This window comes from Ceraceosorus guamensis (genome assembly GCF_003144195.1).
Source record: "Ceraceosorus guamensis strain MCA 4658 unplaced genomic scaffold IE81scaffold_137, whole genome shotgun sequence".
NCBI lineage: Eukaryota > Fungi > Basidiomycota > Exobasidiomycetes > Ceraceosorales > Ceraceosoraceae > Ceraceosorus > Ceraceosorus guamensis.
In genome coordinates, this window is record NW_020290132.1 from 1 (window position 1) to 21,944 (window position 21,944).

Genomic DNA, 21,944 nt, shown 5'->3' on the forward strand with positions numbered 1-21,944 from the left:
CCTAACCCTAACCCTAACCCTAACCCTAACCCTAACCCTAACCCTAACCCTAACCCTAACCCTAACCCTAACCCTAACCCTAACCCTAACCCTAAACCCTAACCCTAACCCTAAACCCTAACCCAACAAGTCGGGTACGTTTGGCAAGATCTTGGGCTTGAACTATCCAGTCTTCTAGACGAATACTCGTTTCATCGCCTTTGAACTTGGCGAGCTGAGGCGCAGGTAGGAGGCTGGTTACGGCGAGGGTATTGATGGACTGTATCACCTCTTCGATGGGCTTGCCTGCGGTCGTAGGGGGATTTGTTGGGATTCCTCTGGGCAGTTTTGCGTCCGCCATCTTGACATCGCCTTCATCATTGGTCGGCGTTGGTTTATTGGTCAAGGCGGCGAGGAATTCCGTAAGGTACTTATTCGTTGTCCCTGGCTGTTGTGCTAGGGATGCGGCGAGTTGTTCGACAGCCGTAGCCGTGTTCTTTGCGATATTCAAGGCTTCTGCGTTGTTGATTACCATCTGATTCATACGCGCTTCTAGGTCGTCAACTCGAGGCGGCTCTACACCGGCTGGATTGGTCCCTGCGTTTGGTGTTGCGCCAAATGGTCCTTCAGGGGGTACGACAAAGCCTTCTTGAGGGTCAGCCATGATTGAGGAGTCGACAAGGTAGTGTAGGGTAGGTTTGTTGGAAAGTTACTCCGAGCTACCAACTGTTTGGTCGGTAACCCGCACGTGATGAATAGATTAGGCAGGGAAAGTGTTCGACTCGCGTGAGCGCAGTCGAAGATAGGATCGGACTTAAGATGAGAGCATAAGTGATGTATTTGTGAGAGTCAATGGCTCTTGTACCTTGGGTTCTTATAGGCGTCGGGCGCCTATAAGGCATATATCATAGTTGTGCTATACATCGTGGGTGACTTAGGGATCTAGGGGTTTGTATGCGTGCACAGATGGACAAATGTGTATACAATAGAAGCCACAATGGACGGAAGTGGCTTCGTTGGTCTATTTGGTTCGGGAAGCAGACCTCGACCCGTGGCAGTGTCATCGTGGCTTTATGGCTTGATTGGTGGCGCAAGGCCTAGGCTGCGCCACATGCACGTACCCCGTGTACGTATCAGCTACACTGATACGTACACCGCTATGTTCTCTCGTGCGATAGTCGTGAACCCAAACACTCGCATCAACACGCACTCAAATAAAACGCGCCGACGGCGATTGCCTTGTCCACCTGTGAGCCTGTGCAAGAAAGACTCGCAATTAAAAAGGGTCAAGATTAAAAACACGGGAATTTGTGGAATCCGGGAGTCGAACCCAGGTCTGATCGGGCGCTGCTTCGAGACGGTCAAAGACCACGCTACTCCACAACGAACTGTGATAACCACCTACACTAATTCCACGTACCCCAGCTGCACGTCGAGGTAATATATATACCAACTATTGTTGCGCAGCTCCTCTCAGCCGTGTGGTCCGACCTGCCCACGGCCGGACGCCCGCGCGCGCCTTTTGATTCACGCGATTGCTGCACGCATGCGCCGCGAAGTGCCCCCCCGCGACAGCGCTCTTGTGACTCTTGACTCATGACTTGACACATCAGCAAGCTGGTCGCGATTCGTGATTCACGACTCACGACTACACTCAACTCACGACTCGACCGTGACGCCCGCCCGCCCAGGTACTCGCGATTCTGATTCACACGCTCTATGTTGATTGGACGTCAAGCTTGCCGTTCGCCATTGCTGTCACTGTCACACCCTTTAATTGACTTCGAGAGGCCTTCCACAATGCATTTCCTAGCCCTTCTGGCTGGAATCGCCATCCAACCCAACCCAGTCACGTCACTGCTGGATGAACGCCTCTGCTTTGCACGATACTGAAGCCTCTCGTCCTTTCTGTCTCTCCATACAAGCGTGGAGTGTTCGTCACTCTTATAGCCACCCGCAAGGTATCCGCGCTCACGTCAGGGCCCCAGACGCAAGGCATGCGGCTGAATAGCTATAGGCTAGAGTTCGTCACCGCTCCACCTCGCGCATGGTCTGCTGGTCCAACAGCGCGCCAGATTTGTCGGCGCAATTGCGTCGAGCGCCCAGTGCTTGTGGTATGCAGCATCCTGTCGGGAGCTCTAGTGAGCGTGCATTTCTACAACGCATGTGCCACGCCGTGCTCACATACCCCCAGCATGCCACATCTTCCAGTCGAAGCGCCGGGATGTATGTGCTCAGCAGACGAGACGAAGCGCCGGGATGTTTGTGTTTAGCAGACGAGTTCTCGCACTCGCAAGTCTTTTGCGGATGGCAGAGCTGCTCGACTTTGGCTGGATCGAAGCATTCCTTGGCTCATCAGCGGGCGCGTCGGTGCGTCCTCATTGTGAGTAGGGGACCCTAGGGTATCACTCGCGGAATCATGCAAGTTGCGCAGGCTGCCGATACTTGTCAAAGCAGCAGAGCTGACGTCGAGCCGGTGACGATAAGCCCAAGCCTCGCATGCGGCTCAAGGTGTAGGGCATGGCACAGCTTGCGACCGAGAGGAGGCGGGGTGGCTGCCTCTCTGGGTAGGCACCTCGCAGTCCGATGAGGTGCAAAGGAGCGTGGCGAGATGCGGGCGCTTGGATGTGGGTCGTTGACAGACGAGCAGTCTTTCGACTTTTCTCGCACACATCAGCGCCTCGTCACACACCAGAGCGGGAACGCCAAGAGTCTTCTATTCAAAACAAAGGTTACATCGGTACATGGAATACGAGGCGAGAGCGTGGCATTACGTGCGCGTTATGCCCCCTTTCCCCAGCTCAAGAACGCGAGTCAGGGCCATCATGGCGCTGAACGACGCTGCGGCGTGTCAATCATAGGCGGGAGCGTGCGTGCACCATCTCTCCGTAACGTTTGCGGTCGTTTGCATCTGTTGAAGCGTGGCGGCTGCCGGCCTGCTGCGGTTGCGGTGCTGCTTGCTGTTGCTGCAGCAGCTTTGCGGCATCGCTCGGGGACAGCAGTGCCTTGCGCACGTATTGGCGCACCGCAGCGTCCTGGTGAGCCGCCGCGTATAGCCAGGCGGATACGTATGGAGCCCAACCGTCTCTGCGATGCATCGAGGAGAGTCGTTGGTCAGTCTTCGAGCCCTCTTTGTGGACAATCGCCGGTTCACTGACCTGGTTGGAACGACGTGCCCTCCCGAATGGATCTGGACATTTTCCGCGTGCGTCTCCGCTGCCAGGATGCGCAGCGCTGGAGCCGGAATGACCTTCAGATGCAGGCACAGATGGAACAGAGGCTCAGCGAGAGGCTCAGCACCAGATTCACCGCCGGTCACCTCTCAATTCCGGTCACTCTCTACCCTCTCTGTTCCTCTGGGCGCCAGCTCACCTTGTCTTTGGTACCGAAGAGAAAAAGGTGAGGAGTGCGACGGTCTGCTTTACTATCGCGCCGCTGGTCCTGCAGGTGCTGGTGCGCATCCCTCAGCAGCGCGCGGTAGCGAGGGGTCGAGTGTGGGGGTGCCGACACGGCAATCATGAAGCGCAGCGGACCTTGAGAGGGTGGCGGCTTGAACGTCGGCGAAAAGCGCCCCCATTGAGGCTGCTCGAGCGTCATGGCGGCTTGAAGTGCTGAGGACGAGATTCAGAAGCGTCGCGCGGTCGCGCAGTTTCAGAGCTGACGACACTTACCCGAAGGGGCACCGCTCGAGAAAGCAATCATGCCATCAAATGGTCCGTGAGTGTGCATCAGCTCCGAGATTCTTTGCAGCGCAAGATCGGTGCCAACCCAGGCCCCGCCTTTGCCTTTGTGCGCCTGCGATTGGGCAAGCCAGGCTGCGCACAGAATGAAATCGTCAGCAATCTATCTACTGTCATTCTCCAACATCGACACGCACTGTAGGCATGAGCGTGTTTTGGCAACGCTTCCACACTGTCAATTTGCTCTCGCGGCACAGCGTCGATCAGCTGCTGAATTTCGCCCAGGCTTTGATGGAGAGAGTCGGCATGCTTGTCGTTGTCCTCGGCGTAAGGAGCGCGCTCCATGGTGCTGAGCTCTGTCAGCATGCCCATCTTGAGGCGCTTGGCCGCAAAAGCAAGCAAGGCTTGCGGAGGAAGTGGAGCCTGCTGCTTGGTAGTTGAAGCGCTCTCTTTTGGTGACGTCGAGGATTCAATCGAGTCTTTGCGAGCGCCGGACAGTGGTGGCGCACTTTCGGCGCCACCTACTACTTGCTTCATGTTGGATTTGACTTGACCGCTGTTGGCAGATGAAGTGGGCATCAGCACGGGCGGTCTGATGGGATCAAGGTGATTCGTCGGTCGCAAGCTCACTATGTGACGTGTCCTATTCCCGACGACACGAAAGGTCCATTTGGGCAGATCAACGTCCAGTCCGATGGCAGATGTGCCTTCAAAGGCTCTAGCTGCTTGCGAAAGGTTTCGCCATTCTGTTTGGCAATCACAAAGTCGCGTCATCAACGCTGTCAGGTTCGAGCGACGATGGTTGGTATATGGGAGACGCACCTGGCCAAAGCCGTGAAGACAGAGCACGCGCATCTTGTTTGCAGTCGTCAACGGTAAAGGAGATGTCAGGATGGTGTTGGTGGCTGACGATGTGTGGGAAGGCACTGCTAGAGCCGGACGGCAAGTTCCGAGTTCCGAGCGAGGGTATTGCCAGACAGTGCGTCGTTTATAAGAGGTCTACACGACTTTCGCCTTCGCTAGCACACAGCTATCCTTTACATATCAAAAGGCCCACCAGGGCTACTGCCTGGCCGGTGTGAACGCCTTTGCGTGGAGGACTCTGTCTTCTTGCGGTTGAGCATAAGCATTGCGCGCTGTGCACCGCGATCACGGCCGCGAGATAGATAGTGGTCGCTTCTCGAGTAGTTACAGCGGTCTCGATCCAATCACTCGAGCGCCAACGCAAGCGCTCCGTTGACCCTCTACCCCTCGGTCTTTCAGCTCAGCACGCCATCATTACGAATCTCTGGAGCAAAAAGAATACGCCCGCGCTTCTTCTCTCGAAACGAGCTAAAATTGCTTTCACGAATTATGGCGCTCTCTCGCTGCTGACCATCAGCACAGCCTTGAGCCGAGTCGAAGGACGCGCAGCCTGGGCGAGGTAGACGCTCTGTGAGTGCTGCTAGCGCGCCGCATCTCAATCGTAATCTGAGCGTCTGACGAATCATCGTCTGGACTCTTCATGACCTGTGTTCGACATTGCGCATTTAGCGAACGCTCACGTCACGACTCTTCCCTGAACCTGCCATCCTGCCATAAGCAAATGCGCAAACCGCCTTCGTAGCAGCAGGTGCTCTTACTGTATGATTACGCTGCTGTCCAAAGTTGGCACAGCTGAGCGCCGCACGATGCTCTCCGAATGCAACCTGATTGCGAAGCCGGCCTTGTGAGAGATGCCCACTCGCCGCCACTTTGCAGCCTTGAGATTGGGCAGATCCGGTCTCTGTACACTGAAGTTCAGAGTGCGTCTGGCGCGTTTACTCCGGCCAGCTCTGCGTGTGGCGAACGGGATGGGGACCCGCGTTGGGGTCACATGCAAAGGCTGATGATGAAATACGCGGTGCTCACTTTGGATGCAACGGCTTGACATGTGGCCTTGCTAAGCCCACACAGCGTATCTGCACTCGCTAGGCAGCCGCGCGCTCCGCCACAATGAAAAAGGAGCCACGTTGTGCGAATCTCGCTGTGAGGTCAAACAGTCGCAGCGCCAAGTCTTGTACATAGACTGCGGCTGCGACGCTACTTGTACCGCGTATCACGCTGTCATATCTTTCTCGTACATCTGGATCAAGCTTCGCTACCTGTCGGCAGCTCGGAGGCTGACGGCGCAAACATTCACGATTGGAGAATCAATTGTCGTGTAGCGCTTTGCGGCTAGGCGTGCGGGTCTGTTGGCTCCCTAGCAGCATTTGCTGGGCAGTGCCGAGCACTTGCAAGGGTTTATCTCGAGTGTACGAGCATCTCACCTGTGTTTTCGCAATGAAGACGATCTGTGATAGCAAAGCTGAGTTCATTGGGACTCACGATGGGGCAGAAGCGGCTCTGCGGTCTCTTGGCGGTAAAGAGGAGACATCGCTTGTCAAAATTACCGCTGCCACTGAAACGATTCGGCTCTGCGGTCTCTTGGCGGTAAAGAGGAGACATCGCTTGTCAAAATTACCGCTGCCACTGAAACGATCGACTCGACCGCGCTAAGTAGTAGCAAGCCGCTAGGCCAAAGATACATGTTCACAACCAATTGCTGCGGATGGAAAAAGCGGTCGGACTGCTGGTCGGGACGGGCATGTTGTCAGCTCGTTGCCTACCCGACAGCCTTGAAGCGTGGACGGCCTTGCGAGTGTGCTGTTCCCTGCGCCCATAGTGCGGCCCATAGCAGGCTTCAGAAAGGTCCACGTCTCGAGCCAAGTGAGAGTCTTGAATCTGAACAAGTCTGTTATGGTGCACAGGGCTCCCATGGGTGATATAGCTCGTGCGAAGGATCCCACACGATTCGTATCTCACATGGCGGGAGGATTAGGGTTACGGCTACAGTGCGCTGCTCCACCTCAGCGCGCGCGCGACGTATTGTCCGCGCTGCGCGTGAGAAGATGCGTTGGTACCGACGGTAAAGCACTCGCTCGACGGCCCTACTTCCGCCTTGGCCGACGGCTTCATGCCCGAGGCCCAATTCGATTTGGTGCCGAGCGGCATGCAGTGCCCATTCGGCTCCGGCACTAAGCAAAGAGATCTCACACGAGTCAGCAAGCGAGTATTGAGCTGTGATTCAGAAGTGCTATTCTTAGTGCACTGCTCCTTGCTCCCTGATCGGCCCCACGTCGTCAGCCGCCGCGCGCTCGATCCCCTTGTGGCGTTTGTTTGCGATACGAGAAAGTAGGTTGAGGAGGGGCTTCTGCGCATGCAACCACTTTGCCCCGAAACTCCCACGCGGCGTCCGATTCTCTCCGCGTTGGCGCGATGCAATGACGCGGAGTGTACTGGTCCGGCGCGCAGAGCTGCAGCTCGCAGACGGCCGGTTCAAGTGCTCCCTCGACAAGCAACACTCGTGACTCTGACTTCCACTACCCCTACTCCGGTCCTTGGTTGACACCACCACCGTTCGGCAAGGTGGTGACGCGCAGTCAAGCACAGATTTGCCGACTTGGCCATAGGACACGTTGCAAGCTCGGACTTTGTGACCACACACAGACCTTGAGCGCTCGTTTTAATCAGACTTCGTTGAGCTCAATCTCTAATCGCAGTCACGATGGCCAAGCCCATGCGGAAGCTTTGGCAAAAGCACATCACCTTATCTGGACGACAGTCGTCACGAATGGTCGCTGTCCAGTGGCCAAGCTTCAATATCCAACCTGGTCCGAAAAAAAAAAAAAAAAAAAAAAAAAAAAAAAACGATTGTGCGCGCGCCGCGGGACTCGGATCCCAGAAAAGCACGCACGCAGCGGCTGCGCGATCGGAGCGCTTCGACCAGCGCGTCGCTGTCAGTCTTGAGTGTGGCCGGCATTGAGGTGAAATGCAAGACTGCGCCGGCCTGCTTGTTCCTACATGAGCGTCTCTGCCCTTGTACGTCTGTCTGCGTCGGACCAATCGATCGAGCGACCTGCATTCTCATTAAACGGCAGGCATGCGTGCCCAACTCGCGCATCAATGTGATGTGATCACCATCAATGTCGCGGAAATTTGCAGAAGGACCTGCTTTCAACCGCGCTAATTTTGAGTCGCACTGACGTACTACGAAGTATCATGGAGCATCCTGTAGTAGGACCATTCGCAATACAAACGACAGACAGCAAGCTCCGATGCTGAGCGCTGATCTATAGATGTCAGCGGGCCCAAACACTATCAAAGTTCAGACTCAACCTTGCATTGTACTCCCAACCAGCTACGGCTACGCTCGCCCGCTCTGGAGTTGGCCGATCAAGACAGAGCAGCATAGAGCGAGTAAGTCAAGCAGCGCATCATCATGCGTTCCGTATGATCTCGATGTCGTCCAGTGACCTGGGTGACTCAGACGAAGGGACAGGAGCCATACCTTTCTGGAAATCACTCTGTATCACAGCTTCGGCGCACCATTGCCATTGCTGCCAGGGCTAGCAGACAAGCATCAATACAAGTCGACTGGAGCTCTGTCATCCCCCTCCAGACTCGTCCTTTCCAGGAAAAAGCAGAGCCGCCCGCAATTCGAGCTCTCAGCAGCACGTCATCGGGCGAGCGATACCCAAACAGCCTTGACGCGGGACTACACCGCTTTTAAGATTCAGGCGAGTCCCGCCAGCATGAGGCTAACCATTAGCTTCGAGGGTCTGAGACGATAGCTCGAGGCGAGGCGGGCCTAAAGCCGCTGCAACGGAAATTTATACTGCCGCTAGAGCCCCAAAAAAATCGCGCCCAGCCACGCATCAACCTCACAGCACGTTGCCCCGAACTCGCCGTGAGGCTCATCGTTCTTTCAATCAACGCAACCCAAACAAGCATTCGATGCAGCAGGCTAAGTTGCAGCAGACAAAGTAAGCGACATTGGCCGCTTTGACAGCCATTGCCTCACATCTACCGGGCGGCCAGCTCGTCAAGATAGCGCTTGACCTTCCAAAGCCGAGTCATCGCGAGTGGTCCTTGTTGATAAGACTCAAGTGAATGAAGCGTGCCTGCATTCGATTCTTGCAGGCATGTTTTCTTCGTGGATGGGCTTCGAGATTTGAACACGCCTCCCGGCACCATCGGCTGGCCAAATTAATCCAGTTTCGTGACTCTGTCACGTTCGCACTGCTGCTCCGGTGGCCGCGAGCTAGAGACGAACAAATGACTCTGCTCTTGTCCTCCGTTTGAGAAGCCGAAATACGATGTCACGAGTGTGCGGACAGTCACACAGTGCACCTGGCTTCACAGGCTTGCGTGTTGTGTCCCTTTGAAGCTAGCTCGCGCTTCTACATCGAGTGGTTCGAGCGCGCTTGTTGAAAGAGCTCAGCTTCTAACAATGCCCTAACTTGGATGCAGCCTTCCACTTCTTCATGCTTCGTATTCGTACGACTCCCAGAGTCGACAAAGCCAAGCTTCTCCGCTTCTTTGCGATTTCACTCCATCAACCATCAGAAACGCATACCGCTCTCGCTGTCACCATGGATCAAGGGACTGCTTTTTCCAGTAAGGCGGCACCGAGACGATTCTGGTCGTCGGAAGAGGACAGCAGGTTGCGGCAAGTCGTTTCCCGTTGTGAGTCACCAGCTATGCGTGCATAATCACTCGTGCATAGACTTCTCTTAAGCTCTTGTCGATGAATTCAATGGTCATGATTGCAGTCAAAGACGGCAAGTGCGTAGACTGGCGCGAAGTAGCCAAGGAGCTAGACGGTCGAACCAACAGAGAGTGCCGCAAGAGGTACTGCTATTCTCTTAGCAAGGGAATCAAGAAGGGGACGTGGTCCCGCTCGGAGGATGAGGCGGTGAGTGCCTGCTGGCTTGTCTTAGAGTTGGCTCTGGCGAGACAAGGCTGGCGAGAGGCGCTGCCTAGACCTGACTCTCCTGCTCTCATGTCAATCAGTTGCTCAGAGGACACGAGCTCTGGGGCCCGTGGTGGTCGAAAGTAGCGCAAGAGCATGTCATCAATCGCACTGGAGACCAATGTGCCAAGCGATTCAAAGACGTGCTCGACCCCTCAATCAACAAGGTATGTGCGGTGCCGCAGCTGCACTATTGGCGCACGCGGCCCAAATGCAAGTCCGTCTCGTCTCGTCGCGCTAACGCCTAGGCCCTCGTGCCGCATCTAGCGCGAGTGGTCGCAACACGAAGACGAGCTTCTGCTCCGTCTAGCCGTCGAGCAGAATCGCTCCTGGCGCAAAATCAGCAGAGCCTTTGACAATCGACCAACCATCCAATGTCGGAATCGGTACACGCGTTTGATGGCCCTAAAGAGGAAAGAAGCGGCTTCACTGGAGGATCACAGCACCAGTGATCAAGATGATTCGGATGATTCGGATGAAGATGATGGAATGGATGTAGATCCATCGCTCAGCGTATCAACTCTCACACATTCCTCCCGACAGCTCACCGCTCGAATTCACAATGAAGGCGAGAGCGGAGCGAACGAAATGACCGCTGCATCACGCGCGTCACTGCTGGACGCGTCGGCGGCGGGTTGCCGGCTCCCTCCAGTTTCGAATATGGATCCGCCTTTCATGACGCCCGACTTGCGGTCGGGCCAAGGGGTTGCTGCTGCATCTTTTGACGCTGCTACCCAGACATCCGCGGCGCCTCGCGCTGTGACTTGTCTCTCGCTTTCCAGCGCGGCCGTGGGTCAAGCTTGGTCCCTGATGGACGGCTCAAGCGGGGACGGCCTAGGCCTGACTTCGGAGCTTGAAGGGGGCTCTGAGCAGATTGATGCAGCTCTAGATCCGCAGCTGGGCACATTCGGCTCGCCAAACGACTATCCGCTGCTGCCTTGGAGCTTTGATTCTCAAATGGTGGTCCCGACAGTCAATCGGGAAGCGGCTTTGTCCACGTCTCACACCACACCCTGTCTTTCGTCAGACCACTCCACACCCTCCTCTTCGGTCCATGGTCTACACTCTGACCCAGCGAAGGCTACATCCTTGTCTTGGAACACCCTCGAAAGCTTCCTGAGTGCTAGTGATCCGTCGCGCACAGGCATGGACTGCTCCAGCAGTGCACTTTCGGAACCTGGCTTCGAGGATCGGCTTTTCAGCGAGCTGAGCGACGTAGACTTCGCCAGGCTGAACGCAGATGTAAAGACGGTTTTGCAGACGAGTTATTCTCACGATGGAGAGGTAGCTATTCAACCGTCAGCTCAGCCAGAGTTACACGCTAGCGCGCCGCCGCCCCATCCAGACACCAGTCAAGCTCGCGAACATCAGATTGGTGATCCTGAGTCCAACAGCCTCTTGATTGCTGTGCGGGAGCTCACTGCTGAGCTTCGAGAGCTCAAGAGAGCATCCATCAATGGTCCCGGCGACGAGCAACAGCGTCGAGCTAGTGTCTCTTCCGCCTTGAGCACAAAGAGCGAAGTTCGAAGTCCCGTCGAATCTTTCAGCAGAAGATGTTCAGGCTGGGGCTCATCACATCAATCATCTCCTGCGTCGAGGAGTCATTTTGCATCTCCGACCAGTCATCAGCAAGAAGTCTTTGCACAAGAGGTCAGCCACGGCGCCTCCGAAAGCGCCCAAGTCGGACCTGATTTCCACAGAGGGTTTTCCTTTGACGGAGCTGCCGCGCGCCTTGCATCAAGCAACCCTACTCAGACGCCGTGCGGCAGCTCTTCGGAAGCACGATCCAGGCCACGAGCAGTCACTGGACACACAACTCCAACACTCTCAATGACATCTCCTGAAGCCGCTCGGTCGCCAGCAGCCGGCAATGTTAAACGTCTTGGCCTCAATGGAAACGGCGATGGGCATCTTCTTCAGATGCTTGCAACTCTCTTGAATTCGCTAGCTGAATCTCAGAAGAGTGCCTCGTCCTTATAGACAAGTCCTTTCGCTGTTGTCATAGATAGATACTTCGAGTCACTTTTTAAATGTCCTCATCGATGTCGTTTTGACTCGTGCAGCGCAATCAAGGGTGCGGATATCGCTTCGAACAAGTACAATGACTCTGTAAAATCAATCACGACCACGAATCACGACCACGGGGCAAAGAATCTGCGGCATCGAAGCAGTTGTGTGCACGATCTTTACGAGGATTGGCCTCGTCAGGCAGCAGCGATAGTAGCTGAGTGAGCTGCGGGAGCCGGTGCTGCCATTGAAGGTAGTCTGACGTCTTGAGACGCGGCGAGTCGTGTACGCAGAACCTTTCCAGCGGCGCTACGACAGGCAAAAGTGATTTCGAGTGAGTCGTGTGCCTTCATAGGCGAGTTCTTCACCAGAAACACACCGCAAAGGGCTGCTCACCTTCGGGGGATTGCGTCAATAGCAATCAGGCGAGCCATGCGCTTGTAGCGAACTAGTCGACTGTTGGCGGATTGGAGCAAATCATCAAGGATGCTCTCTGGCTGCTTATGCGCGTCACGGAGCACCACAAATCCAATCGGCACTTCGGTCTCTTTGCGTGGATCGGCTTGTGCTACAACGAGAAGGCTGCCTGCTAAGTGTCTTTGCGGACGCGTCTCTCCGGCGCTACGACAACTTACCGACTACCGCGCAGTCAAGTACCTCATCCGATTCGAGCAAGCATTCCTCGAGCTCCACTGGCAGGCAGGAAGCGCATGTCAGCGCGCAATGGGCAGTAGACAGAGATTCAGGTGTCGGCGACTTACCTGGCGACACCTGAAAGCAATTCACACGAATGATTTCCTGGAAGTTTTTGAATGAAGAGGGGCTCGATTGATGAAGTCAATGAAGCTGATGTGCTTCAGCCTGAACGATATTCACCTTGCTGCGACCGACGTACCACCAGCACCCATCTTGATCAACAGTAAAGATATCGCCTGTTCTAAGCCATCCGTCTTTGTCGATCGCTTCCTGAGTAGCTTTCGCATTGCCAAGATAGCCAAGCATACGATTCGGTCCACGTAGAAAGAGCTCGCCAGGAACTGTGCCATCAGAGACAGGCGTGCCATCATCCAACGCGAGTCGAGCTTCCCTGCAGGGCACGAACAAGTTCGAAGAAATCAGGGCATCGTTCACCTTGCGCTGCTCGCTCGCATCCCACGCTACTTACATTCCAGGTAGTAGGCGGCCGGCGGTGCCGGAGAGAAGGCATTCGCGAGTAGAGTCTTTTTGCGGAAGCATGTGCGTCGCGGGCGCCATCTCGGTCATGCCGTAACTTTGTATGATCGAAGCGTTCGGCATCGCTTCGAGCAATTCTAGAGCAAGCTCTCGTTTGAGCGGTGCCGAGCCCACCATGCAGCCTTGGATACTTGCAAGAGTTGAGGCGCTTTGCTTGTGCTGGTCGACCAATGCGACAGCGATGGGCGGTACGATTGTCAGATGCGTAGCCTGATGCTCTCGGATCGCCTTGGTGAACGTGTCGATTCTGAAGCGTTCGAAATGCACAAATTTGGCGCCAAAGAGCAGTCCGCCTAGGATGCAACACATGGAGCCATAAGCGTGGAAAAGGGGCTGCGAGGGCGACTTGTGATTGAGCGTGGTCTGCGTCCGATCCTGACCTGTGGCGAGGACTTACCAGAACGTTGGTGTTGGTGCAGGAGCTGTTGAAAAATTCCGGCCATCCAGCTTGAAATTGGTAGGCCTGGGCATGTATGAGTTCAGCAGAGTCAGCTCTCGTCTGATCTGTGCGGGGGTAAACAAGCGGATTGCGCACATTGACTATGATATTGTGGTGCGAAAGCTGTACACCTGCAGGCGGGAGGGGACGAGCGGTCAGATGGCTGCCAAAGTATCGCTCACTCGTTTCCTGGACTCGCCCTTGGGTTTGCCTGTAGTCCCACTGGATGAAAAGATGATGGCGCACTTCTCTTTTGGATCACCGCGAAGCTCGGGCAAAGGACCGAGCTCCGCGTTCGCCTTGCTGGTAGTCGCTGCCGCCCAAGCCTCGTTCGTGATCTCCCACATCAGGACCCCTCCAGCTAGATGTAGGGCCTCCAAGGCAGTGTGGCTACTTGAAACCGTACTACCAGGAGAGCAAATGACGCCTTTGAGTTTGTCACCAGGCAGCGCTAGGCAGTGTTCCAGCTCGCTGGCCGTCAGATGGGGATTCAGACAGGTTGGAACTGCACCAGTGAGCTCTAGCGCGAGTACAAGGACGGCGTAGCGTGCCTTTGATTCGGAGAGGCATGGTTAGCGCTGACATTTGGCCTGGGCGTGCGAGTGCTGACTCACACTGTTGACGCAAATGAGAGCTACGACATCGTCTTGCTCAAGGCTGAAGTACTCCTTCAAAAACAGGGCCAGCCGATGAGCTTGCTCGCGCAGCTCTTTGAAGGTAGTTGCGGTACCATCAGAGGCCTCGACTAAGACAACTTTGTCATCGGCGACGCCACCAATGTTTTCCATAACAAGCTGTCCCCAAAATTTGCCCGTAGGCACGCTTCCCATATGTGGAACTGTCGAGTAGAAAGTCGTCATCTCGAATTCGTCACTTGGCCAGGTAAAGGGAGACAAGGGCGCTAAGATGATGCAGACGAGGCACTGTTGGGGATCGACACCAGATGCCTTTGAATTTATGAGACAAATTGCCGGCGTACCCGACAGGCATGTCTGAGCAATGCTGTTCATTCGGGTAGCCCGAGACCATCTGCAAGAACGGCTCCTCATACTGATCACACCGACACTGAGCGGTGCAAATGATTCTAGGTGTATTCGAGAGGATCTCAGACCGCTTCAGCTTCTCAGGTCAAAGATCGGGTCCATCCAGTCCGCAGTTCGACAGCAACGCAGCAAAAACAGTTTCAGGCGTAAAGTCGTTGCGGGCATCAGTAGTGGATTGAGGTGACGCCATTGGCAAGAGATGATGTGCCTCACGTCCCGCAAGTGAGACATACGGCTGACAAACGCTTTGTCTTCTTTCGCCTAGCGAGGAACAATCGCGCCTCCACAATAGTAGAGCGAGAGCATTGCAGGGCACAGCCTGCACACTGACACACCAGCCGGATGGCTGAGGTAGCCCGTCCTGAGGTGTTGTAAAGCCGCATTTTCGCATTGCGAAAAGCATCGGAGGAGGTTCGATAGCGAACGCAGTCACCGCTTTGAGCGCTGCAACCTACTATGCGCTGGGCCTTTGAGAGAAGACGGGGAGCGGAAGAGGCGAGGCTACGCAAGAGTCGGGCGAGCGTCGTTTTACTCGGATTATAATCCGTGTAGGCAGAGTGTGCCCCGCTCCAAACTCCAAGTGGCCCAGAAGTCGAGAACAATCAAAACACTAAGTTTTTGAGGTGCTGACCGATTTTGCGATCGGCACGCTCACGGACATTGAGAATTCAGAAGAATGTTCACGACGGTCACGACATAGCTTGTTGTGAGAAGAGAGCAAATTCGCATCGAGTGGGGCCTTGACTGAGAGAGGGGGAAAAGACTCGTATACATGCACAAGATAGAGGTCTGTGCGCTATACGAACCGCTCAGCTGCCTTGAGCATCGAGGGAGACTGTGCGCTTCATACAGCTTCGGTGCGACGGAGGATCTCTTGCGGAATACAATCGCCGGACAGAGAATTCCATGAGCTGAGAAAGGTCACCAAGTCGAACATCGCGTACAAAGAACGAATCGGGCGCAAGTATCTCTAATCAGGTTCTCATTACGTTTGAGTAGAAGGCAGTGGGTCGCAACTAACAGGAAGATTCTGAGTCGAACGAGCGAACGAACACCTTGCAGCCCAGAGAAAAATCTCGATCGTGAGAGCGAGCTAAGCACCGCCGACAGGCACTTCTTGACCTCCCCTGATGGACTTCCACTCGATTCCAGCAGTCATGATGAAAGCCAAGGCAGCTGCAGCAAAGCATTCTTGTCAACACGCTGATGCGAGCCAAGCACAAATTCGATCCCGAGGTGACATGGACTCACGAGCGGCAATAGCGCAAACGAATGCGTTTGTGACGGCAGTATTCTGGGCCTCTGCGACCGCTTCGAGGAACATTGCCGGCACGACAGTTCTCCAACCACTGTGAACAATAATTTCGGCGAAATGAGAATGTTTAGCCCTCAACACGCTCTGAAAGCTCTTGGACCTGTCCGCTCGGTCGGGCACTTACCTGACACCAGCTTCGATGACAGTGAGCGCATCGGGTCCGCCAGGAATGCTACTGATTTGGGTCTTGAGGGTGTTCTGGTAGATGCTTTGAGCGATACTAGTCATCAGCGTTCCACCGAGCGTCTGCAAGAAGATGACGATGGTAGTGCCGGCATCCGTATCTTTTCCAGAGACGGTCTGAGCTGCGACGAAGGCCAAGTTAAACCCAAGTCCTGAGCCCGAACCAGCAAGGAACTGGTAGCCAATCCATGCCGGGTGCCCAGTGTGCACCTCCCACTCGTGCAGAAGGGTTCCGCCTGCTACAGCCATCAGAGCAGCGACCATCATGACTGAGAGAGCAAGCAGGCCGGAGAGAGAGATCAGCGCGCAAATTTCTTCCGCTGGACTTCCCTCTACTCACCAGGCGTGTAGTAGCCGAGCTTTGTGACAATGATGCCCGACAGGGTGGAGAAGATTACCACCCCAACAATCATCGGAATCGTCTGCACTCCACTGATAAGAGCGGTAGAGTCTGGTAGCCGAAATACGCAACAGGGTCAGGAAATGGTACGGCGTGTCAGATCTGGCGCCGTTGCATGAACTTACCTTTGACAGCTTGGAAGTAGATTGGCACGAAGTAGGTGATAGTGAAAAAGTAAGAACCATAGCAGAAATTGTAAGCGCCGGCGGTCCAAATGGAGCGAAACTTGAAGACCCGGGGCACCAATGTGGCGCCGTCTCCGAGATATATCTGATCTCCGACGAAGACTGTGAACAACAAGGCGCTGCCGACGAGGAGGCCAATGATCTGCGAGCTTCCCCAAGCGTAGGTGATACCACCCCACTGCAAGACGAGAAGAATACAGATCACCGAAGCCAAGATCGCAGTCGTGCCGATCCTGGGGAATAACGAGGATAGCTTGTGAGCTTTAGGAGTGCCCCGTTTCACCACCTCGTCATAACACTTACCAGTCCATGTGGATCAAGAGATGCTTCATCGTCTCTTTGCGAACGCGCACCGGCGGCTTGAAAGAAAGAATCATCATAGCGAGAATGACTCCACCGCAAGGAAGGTTGATCCAAAAGCACCACCTCCACGTAACAGTGCTGGTAAATACACCACCAAGAATCGGCCCGCAGATGGCACCGCCACCGTAGGTGACCGCGATGAGCGAGCTGTAAATGGCGCGCTTCGAGACGGGCGTGCAAGCTGCGATGATGATGAAGATTCCCTGCAGCAAGCGAAGCAGATTGTCAGGGGTGAAGAGCAAGCGCACGATCTGCGCACCAACAAGTCCTCACAATGTAGCCGCCAGCCAAACCGATACCTGCAATTGCACGGCCTACGATCAGTGTGGGACTGTTTTGTGCGACGGCACAAATCAGAGAGCCGATCTCGAAGATGGTGAGCGCAATGACAAAGACCCATTTGAGACTGAAGAAGCTGTAGATACGGCCAAACATGGGCTGCAAGGCTGTCGCTGTAAGCAAATATGCAGATCCGTACCACCCTACATCTTGCAGCGCATTGAACTGATTCGTGATGGTCGGCGCTGCGGTAGAAACGATGGTTTGGTCAAGGGCGAGCAGGAAGATGGTGGCCGACAAAGCAAACATGATTAAGAATCTGTAGAGATGAAGAGCGCGCGCGCATCAGCCTTGATTGGCGTGTGTGCATAGACGGGAAGCGATCGCTCACAGCCTAAGTCCTTGAGGATACTCGGTCTCGCCTTCATCTTCAGAGATGGCCTGTGCTGCGACTTTGGCCGGATCGCCACCATTGTGATGCTCGGGCGACTTTTCGCTTTGCGAGCCACGCTTCGAGCCTCCACTGGGGGAGTTGCTACCTACAAAAGTGCCGGCATCGTCAGCAGTCTCCGCTGCGGGTTGGCTGGCAACCTCTTGCGGTTTCTCGGTGGACATGATGAGTGTATGTCACGTGAAGGGTGTTCGGGTCTGGGGATGGATGGGTGGATGGATCGAGGCAAGGTTGACATGAGAGCACGTCAATTTCTGTCGCCTCCGAGCCCAGCCTCGTTGTTTAAAAGGTTTTCATCAGTCACGAGTGTCACCGACGGACCCTGCTATAGCTTCGTCGACGTGTGGTCCTGCTTAGCCGCACATTTCCGATGCGAAACTCTGCACACGCAGCTTGACAGTATCGGAAAGACTCAATTGATTGGGCATGACGCTGCTGCCAACTGCAACTCGCAACTCGACCATAGCGCGAAGTCGGCCGACCGACTGACTGCGGGCCCAGGTGGATGGATGAACAATGAAAGGCTAAAAGTCGCCGAGCGCGCGCGTGTCTGCGTAAAATGACGACTCCACGCCGAGGAGCACGACAGGTCCGAGCGGGCTTGCTTGCTTGCTTGTCCAGCAGTCACGGTCGTCAGGGCCGCCGCCACCTCGCCTGTTTGTTGCTCTACTAAATCTCGCTGCATATGCGGTGCTGTCCTATCTATCTATCGAAATGCAGCGCAGCGATCTTCACCTCGATAGCGATGGCGCTGCCGCGAACCACAGCACAAGCCCCGTGAGCGACAAGCCTCAGCCCACTGTCCTTTGCCTTCAAATTAGAAGTCTGCTAGACGAGCGCACAATTTGGATTTCAGCGCTCGGGCTCGATTGGAAAGGAGAAATCTGGCCAGAGCTGTCGCTGTCCACGCAGCGGTCCTGGTCTGCGTCGATTTGGCGAAAGATGGACAACAATCGCGAGTGAATGACACTCGTGACTGTGACTTGTGCTTGTGAGATGCGAGGACGGGGGCACAGACGGTCGTGCTGCTGCTTGTAGTTCAGACGCAAAGACCGCTCTCTTCCGAGACGAGGTGACGCTTGCTTCCGCCAACTCATCCTGTACTCACGACTGTGTCGGAGCTCAGACCTGATTAGACCTGACAAATACTCTGACTGTGCCTACCGGTGGTGCGAATGACAAGCAAGCAGCCAACTCAAGACTCATCAGCTGCATTCGTGATTATTATTGTCATCATTAGCGTTTTTCTCTAATCACCATACCGTCGTACCGTCCCACACAGACTTGTGTCCCTATGGTGCTCATCGTTCCAAAAGCACAGCAGCTCGCACGGCGGCTGCAGTCATAGGCATAGTGCCGCTGCATGGTGCATGCGTGCATCGCAAGCAGACCCATGCAGCGCCGCGCCTCCTCGACCGAAGCCGAGCGCGCTAGCTAATTCAAACTCGTGACTTGGCTGCAGCATCCAAGAATTTCAAGAATCCGGGCCCAAATGGTCAATTTTGAATTGCAAGTTTGGCCGCCCTCCGCGCAATGCGAAATGCACGCCGACCAGATTCATCCGAAAACGCGCATCTCTTGGAGAGAGAGAGAGACACGAGCCAAGCAAAAAGTCCCGAGCAATCAAGAATCATGAGTCGTGGATGGTGTGCATATATCTTCATTCACGTGATTGCGATTCACGGTTAAAATCGCGCTGTCACCAAAAGGCTTCTGGTTCTGAAAGCGTCATCCACACACTCGCGTCGCTCGACGCCATGTGTGTGCGCAAGTTCGCGAATCGCCATGTACGGGCGGCATTCACCGACTAGACCGGAATGCGAAAGGAAGCGGCAGTGCACCTACGTGGCTCGCTCACGCTTGGTCTCGCTGGAAGCTGGAGGCCACCTCTGGCAAGCAAGCATGCAGCGCTCCAAGTAGGCATTGAAATGAGCGCAGCCTTGAACGACTGACGCTTCAGCATTGATAGGTGCTTATGAAGTCGTGTGTGGCACGTTCGACGACCGACAATCACGAATAGCAGTGGATCGCGTTGAATTCGAAGAGCGGGAGGAGCGCAGAAGACAGTATCGAGATGCCAAATGCCCCCAATTTCTCGCAAAAATATGCAGATTGTCACATTAAATCTGCAACGATTGCGGGAATTCTGATTGATACACCGCGAACATGAGCTTGGTTCTGGCTTGTAAACTCGTGCAGCTGTTAAGCGGCAGTGGAAGTGGTGGTGAATGCGACACAGTCAGGACCTGGCATTTTGTGATCGCCAATGTTGCCAAAAGAGGTAATGACGGAACGGGGGCCTTCAAAAGTGTCGCGACCATGGGCAAATAGGAAATTGTCAAAGATGATGCTCTCGCTAGGTTGACTCCAACCCCAATCCAGACGGCTCCTCTCATATGCGCTGATGATGGCTTCCATGACGTCTGCCTCGATCGGCTCGTGCGTGTCGGCCCACTCTACGTAGGGAGCATCCAGCGTCAAGAATTCGCGACTCCCCTCGATGACGGATTGGTAGGCTTCGTCGGAAGCGTAGTGCTTGGCAAAGTGCTTGCGAGCTTCGGGAGATTGACCGAGGTTGATAAAGATGATGTCCTTTCCAGAGGTCGGGTGCTGGGTCCTGCGAAGATTTGAGCGCACAACATGAGCCGAGGGCGCTTTCCTTGAAAGATTCGTGTGCGGCCATCACTCACACCATGGGTCCGTCCATGTACAGTCTAAGATGCGAGGGCTCGTCCTTGGAAACGCCTTCGCCGCCCAAGTAGAGGTACTCGTGTCGAGAAAACTTCAAATCTTGAACCAACTTGGCTACCTCATCTGGATCATCGGTTCCGAAAAAGCTCTTCCACGAGGTGGGCAGTACTTTCATGCGACCCGCAATGCCTTCGCGTGGAATGGTCCAGACGTAGCTGAGCTTTCTTCCCTTGATACGTTTGACAATGTCGTCGGGAAGAAGCTTGAAAGCGTGATGGGCGTTGAATAGTGGAGTGTAGCCACCCTTGAGAGCAGGCTGAACGAAAGCAAAAAGAGAACGAAAAGGAAAAATGTCAGCTACTCTGTTATATCCATACCACACGAGCAAACGGACGGAACACTCACTGTCAGACAGCAGAAAAGGATGATGCCAGGCATGCGGCCCTGCTCGTAGAAGTAGGACAAGTCATTGTGTGGCGGAAAGTAGAAGTTGGGCGGGACGTTCGACGCCTCTGCACCGTAAGACATCGTCGCGAATCATCGATCAGCTTCGTGTGGTGACTCAAACTTGGAACGCACCCTCGTTGACGTACTCACCGAAAGTGTTCGTGGATGTCTTTGGTCTTCCCGTCTTGCCCAGGTATCCTCCCTACAAGCAGCCTAGCCATCAGCCAAAGAAAAGCTAAGCCAAATCAGGTCAGTCAGAGGCCTCTCGCACTTACAGAGTAGTCGGTCAAGGTCGTCTCGTTGAACCCGGAGACAAATTTGTCGAAGGAGGCGGTGTCAAACTTGAAATCATGCAAGCGCACGGCACCGTATTGCTTGAAGAGAGCTTTGACATCATCGCCAGGGTGGGCGATAGGGATGTAAGCTTTGTGGTCGAGCTGGGTGGCAGTTGGCATACTGACAGGGCTGTGTAGGTACTGAGAATAAAGGTGAAGGTCGCAACTTTTGGCTTCGTGGGAGACTGGTCACAGGGCCAAACCGAATCTATACGTCTCTATAAAGAGTTCGCAAAGGCGTGGCATCTAGGAGCAAGCAAAATGGTCTGTCGTCCGTCTATCTGCTACGAGGAGCGCAACTCTCCACCAACCTCAGACTTCTTGGGAACGCAAGGCTAGTGTAGGCGCCGTGTATCGATGCCAACATGTCATGATCGTGTATAGCAGACCAGTGCGTCGGTCTCGATCTCGGGAGGGGGGCTCTGCCTCCAGGGCAGTGATGCTCAGCCTCAGCCTCCGACTTGTCAACCCAGCCTTGGTTTCGGAGCGAATGACCGAAATGAGCCGCAGTGTCGACGACTATGGTTGTTGTCAGTGCCGGGTCACGTTGAGTGAATGGAGGAAGTCTCCTTGCGTTGCACGCGCCATGCCACCGTAGATCGTGACGCAGGAATCTATCGAAGCGCGGGCGGATGTTACCCCGGCCCGAGCCATGCAGGCGACCTGCATGCATGCCTGACTGATGAAAAGCGCGCGCCAAATCAGCAGCAGCTCGCAGATGATGCGCGGACGAGCGTGCAGAAATGAGAAATGGCCGCTCGGCGTCTGTGCAATCAGACAAAGATCGGAAGGGGGCCTGCGTAAAGCGCAAAGGACTTGCTTGCTTGCTATGCAGAACCTTACAAAGTCACGAGTGTTAGTCGGCAATCGTGGAATAGTGGCTAGTGCCTATCGTTGGGAGCCAACAACAGCGGTGACTTCATTTCGAGGTGTTTTCCAAGGAGACAAACTCACCAACGCGGTCGCTAACAAGATGAATAACGCGCGTGCTCCCTTGACCGCACGATTTGGTCGCTGCGCTGCGTTGCGCACTCCCGATCAGGACGCCGGCTTTCAGAGCGGCCCATGTCCTGTGGAGAAGGGAAGCACTTGATCGCAGGAT

General features: G+C 54.9%; 8 protein-coding genes and 1 non-coding gene across 9 annotated transcripts; 3 read left to right on the top strand and 6 right to left on the bottom strand.

Moving 5' to 3' along the window:
* IE81DRAFT_353059 (hypothetical protein) lies at nt 1–643 on the bottom strand (the record flags this gene model as incomplete). Its single annotated transcript, XM_025516642.1, has 1 exon — nt 1–643. One exon carries the CDS (start codon nt 641–643, stop codon nt 92–94), a length of 552 nt encoding a protein of 183 aa, XP_025366340.1. The 3' UTR covers nt 1–91.
* Nucleotides 644–1,288: 645 nt separating this feature from the next.
* IE81DRAFT_t33 lies at nt 1,289–1,395 on the bottom strand. The gene has a single exon. It is a non-coding gene; the product is annotated as a tRNA-His (tRNA).
* Nucleotides 1,396–2,010: 615 nt separating this feature from the next.
* Nucleotides 2,011–2,907, top strand: IE81DRAFT_326792 (hypothetical protein). The gene is made up of 3 exons (XM_025514912.1): nt 2,011–2,120; nt 2,191–2,362; nt 2,467–2,907. The coding sequence occupies exons 2-3, from the start codon at nt 2,239–2,241 to the stop codon at nt 2,616–2,618; spliced, it is 276 nt and encodes a 91-aa protein (XP_025366341.1). The 5' UTR covers nt 2,011–2,120; nt 2,191–2,238; the 3' UTR covers nt 2,619–2,907.
* A 638-nt stretch (nt 2,908–3,545) lies between these two features.
* On the bottom strand, nt 3,546–4,746 carry IE81DRAFT_42589 (hypothetical protein). The gene has a single exon (XM_025517335.1). The coding sequence runs from the start codon at nt 4,512–4,514 to the stop codon at nt 3,708–3,710; it is 807 nt and encodes a 268-aa protein (XP_025366342.1). The 5' UTR covers nt 4,515–4,746; the 3' UTR covers nt 3,546–3,707.
* Nucleotides 4,747–9,261: 4,515 nt separating this feature from the next.
* On the top strand, nt 9,262–9,861 carry IE81DRAFT_295225 (hypothetical protein; the record flags this gene model as incomplete). Its single annotated transcript, XM_025512084.1, has 3 exons — nt 9,262–9,414; nt 9,513–9,638; nt 9,739–9,861. Coding segments are annotated over 3 exons (402 nt in total), but the record flags the coding sequence as incomplete, so codon positions are not given.
* Nucleotides 9,862–11,675: 1,814 nt separating this feature from the next.
* Nucleotides 11,676–14,010, bottom strand: IE81DRAFT_350393 (acetyl-CoA synthetase-like protein; the record flags this gene model as incomplete). The annotated part of the gene is made up of 9 exons (XM_025516531.1): nt 11,676–11,787; nt 11,875–12,046; nt 12,114–12,170; nt 12,240–12,276; nt 12,355–12,565; nt 12,644–13,044; nt 13,109–13,174; nt 13,333–13,701; nt 13,765–14,010. 9 exons carry the CDS (start codon nt 14,008–14,010, stop codon nt 11,676–11,678), a joined length of 1,671 nt encoding a protein of 556 aa, XP_025366344.1.
* Nucleotides 14,011–15,286: 1,276 nt separating this feature from the next.
* IE81DRAFT_335696 (MFS general substrate transporter) lies at nt 15,287–17,533 on the bottom strand (the record flags this gene model as incomplete). Its single annotated transcript, XM_025515452.1, has 8 exons — nt 15,287–15,369; nt 15,445–15,542; nt 15,633–15,960; nt 16,032–16,142; nt 16,217–16,509; nt 16,580–16,842; nt 16,913–17,237; nt 17,409–17,533. 8 exons carry the CDS (start codon nt 17,531–17,533, stop codon nt 15,287–15,289), a joined length of 1,626 nt encoding a protein of 541 aa, XP_025366345.1.
* A 1,974-nt stretch (nt 17,534–19,507) lies between these two features.
* IE81DRAFT_326795 (Clavaminate synthase-like protein) lies at nt 19,508–21,407 on the bottom strand. Its single transcript, XM_025514913.1, has 5 exons — nt 20,783–21,407; nt 20,658–20,709; nt 20,466–20,572; nt 20,060–20,376; nt 19,508–19,986 (listed from the first exon to the last, which is right to left on the bottom strand). Exons 1-5 carry the CDS (start codon nt 20,960–20,962, stop codon nt 19,572–19,574), a joined length of 1,071 nt encoding a protein of 356 aa, XP_025366346.1. The 5' UTR covers nt 20,963–21,407; the 3' UTR covers nt 19,508–19,571.
* IE81DRAFT_42618 (hypothetical protein) lies at nt 21,088–21,506 on the top strand. The gene has a single exon (XM_025517336.1). It carries the CDS (start codon nt 21,213–21,215, stop codon nt 21,438–21,440), a length of 228 nt encoding a protein of 75 aa, XP_025366347.1. The 5' UTR covers nt 21,088–21,212; the 3' UTR covers nt 21,441–21,506.
* Nucleotides 21,507–21,944: the final 438 nt, after the last annotated feature.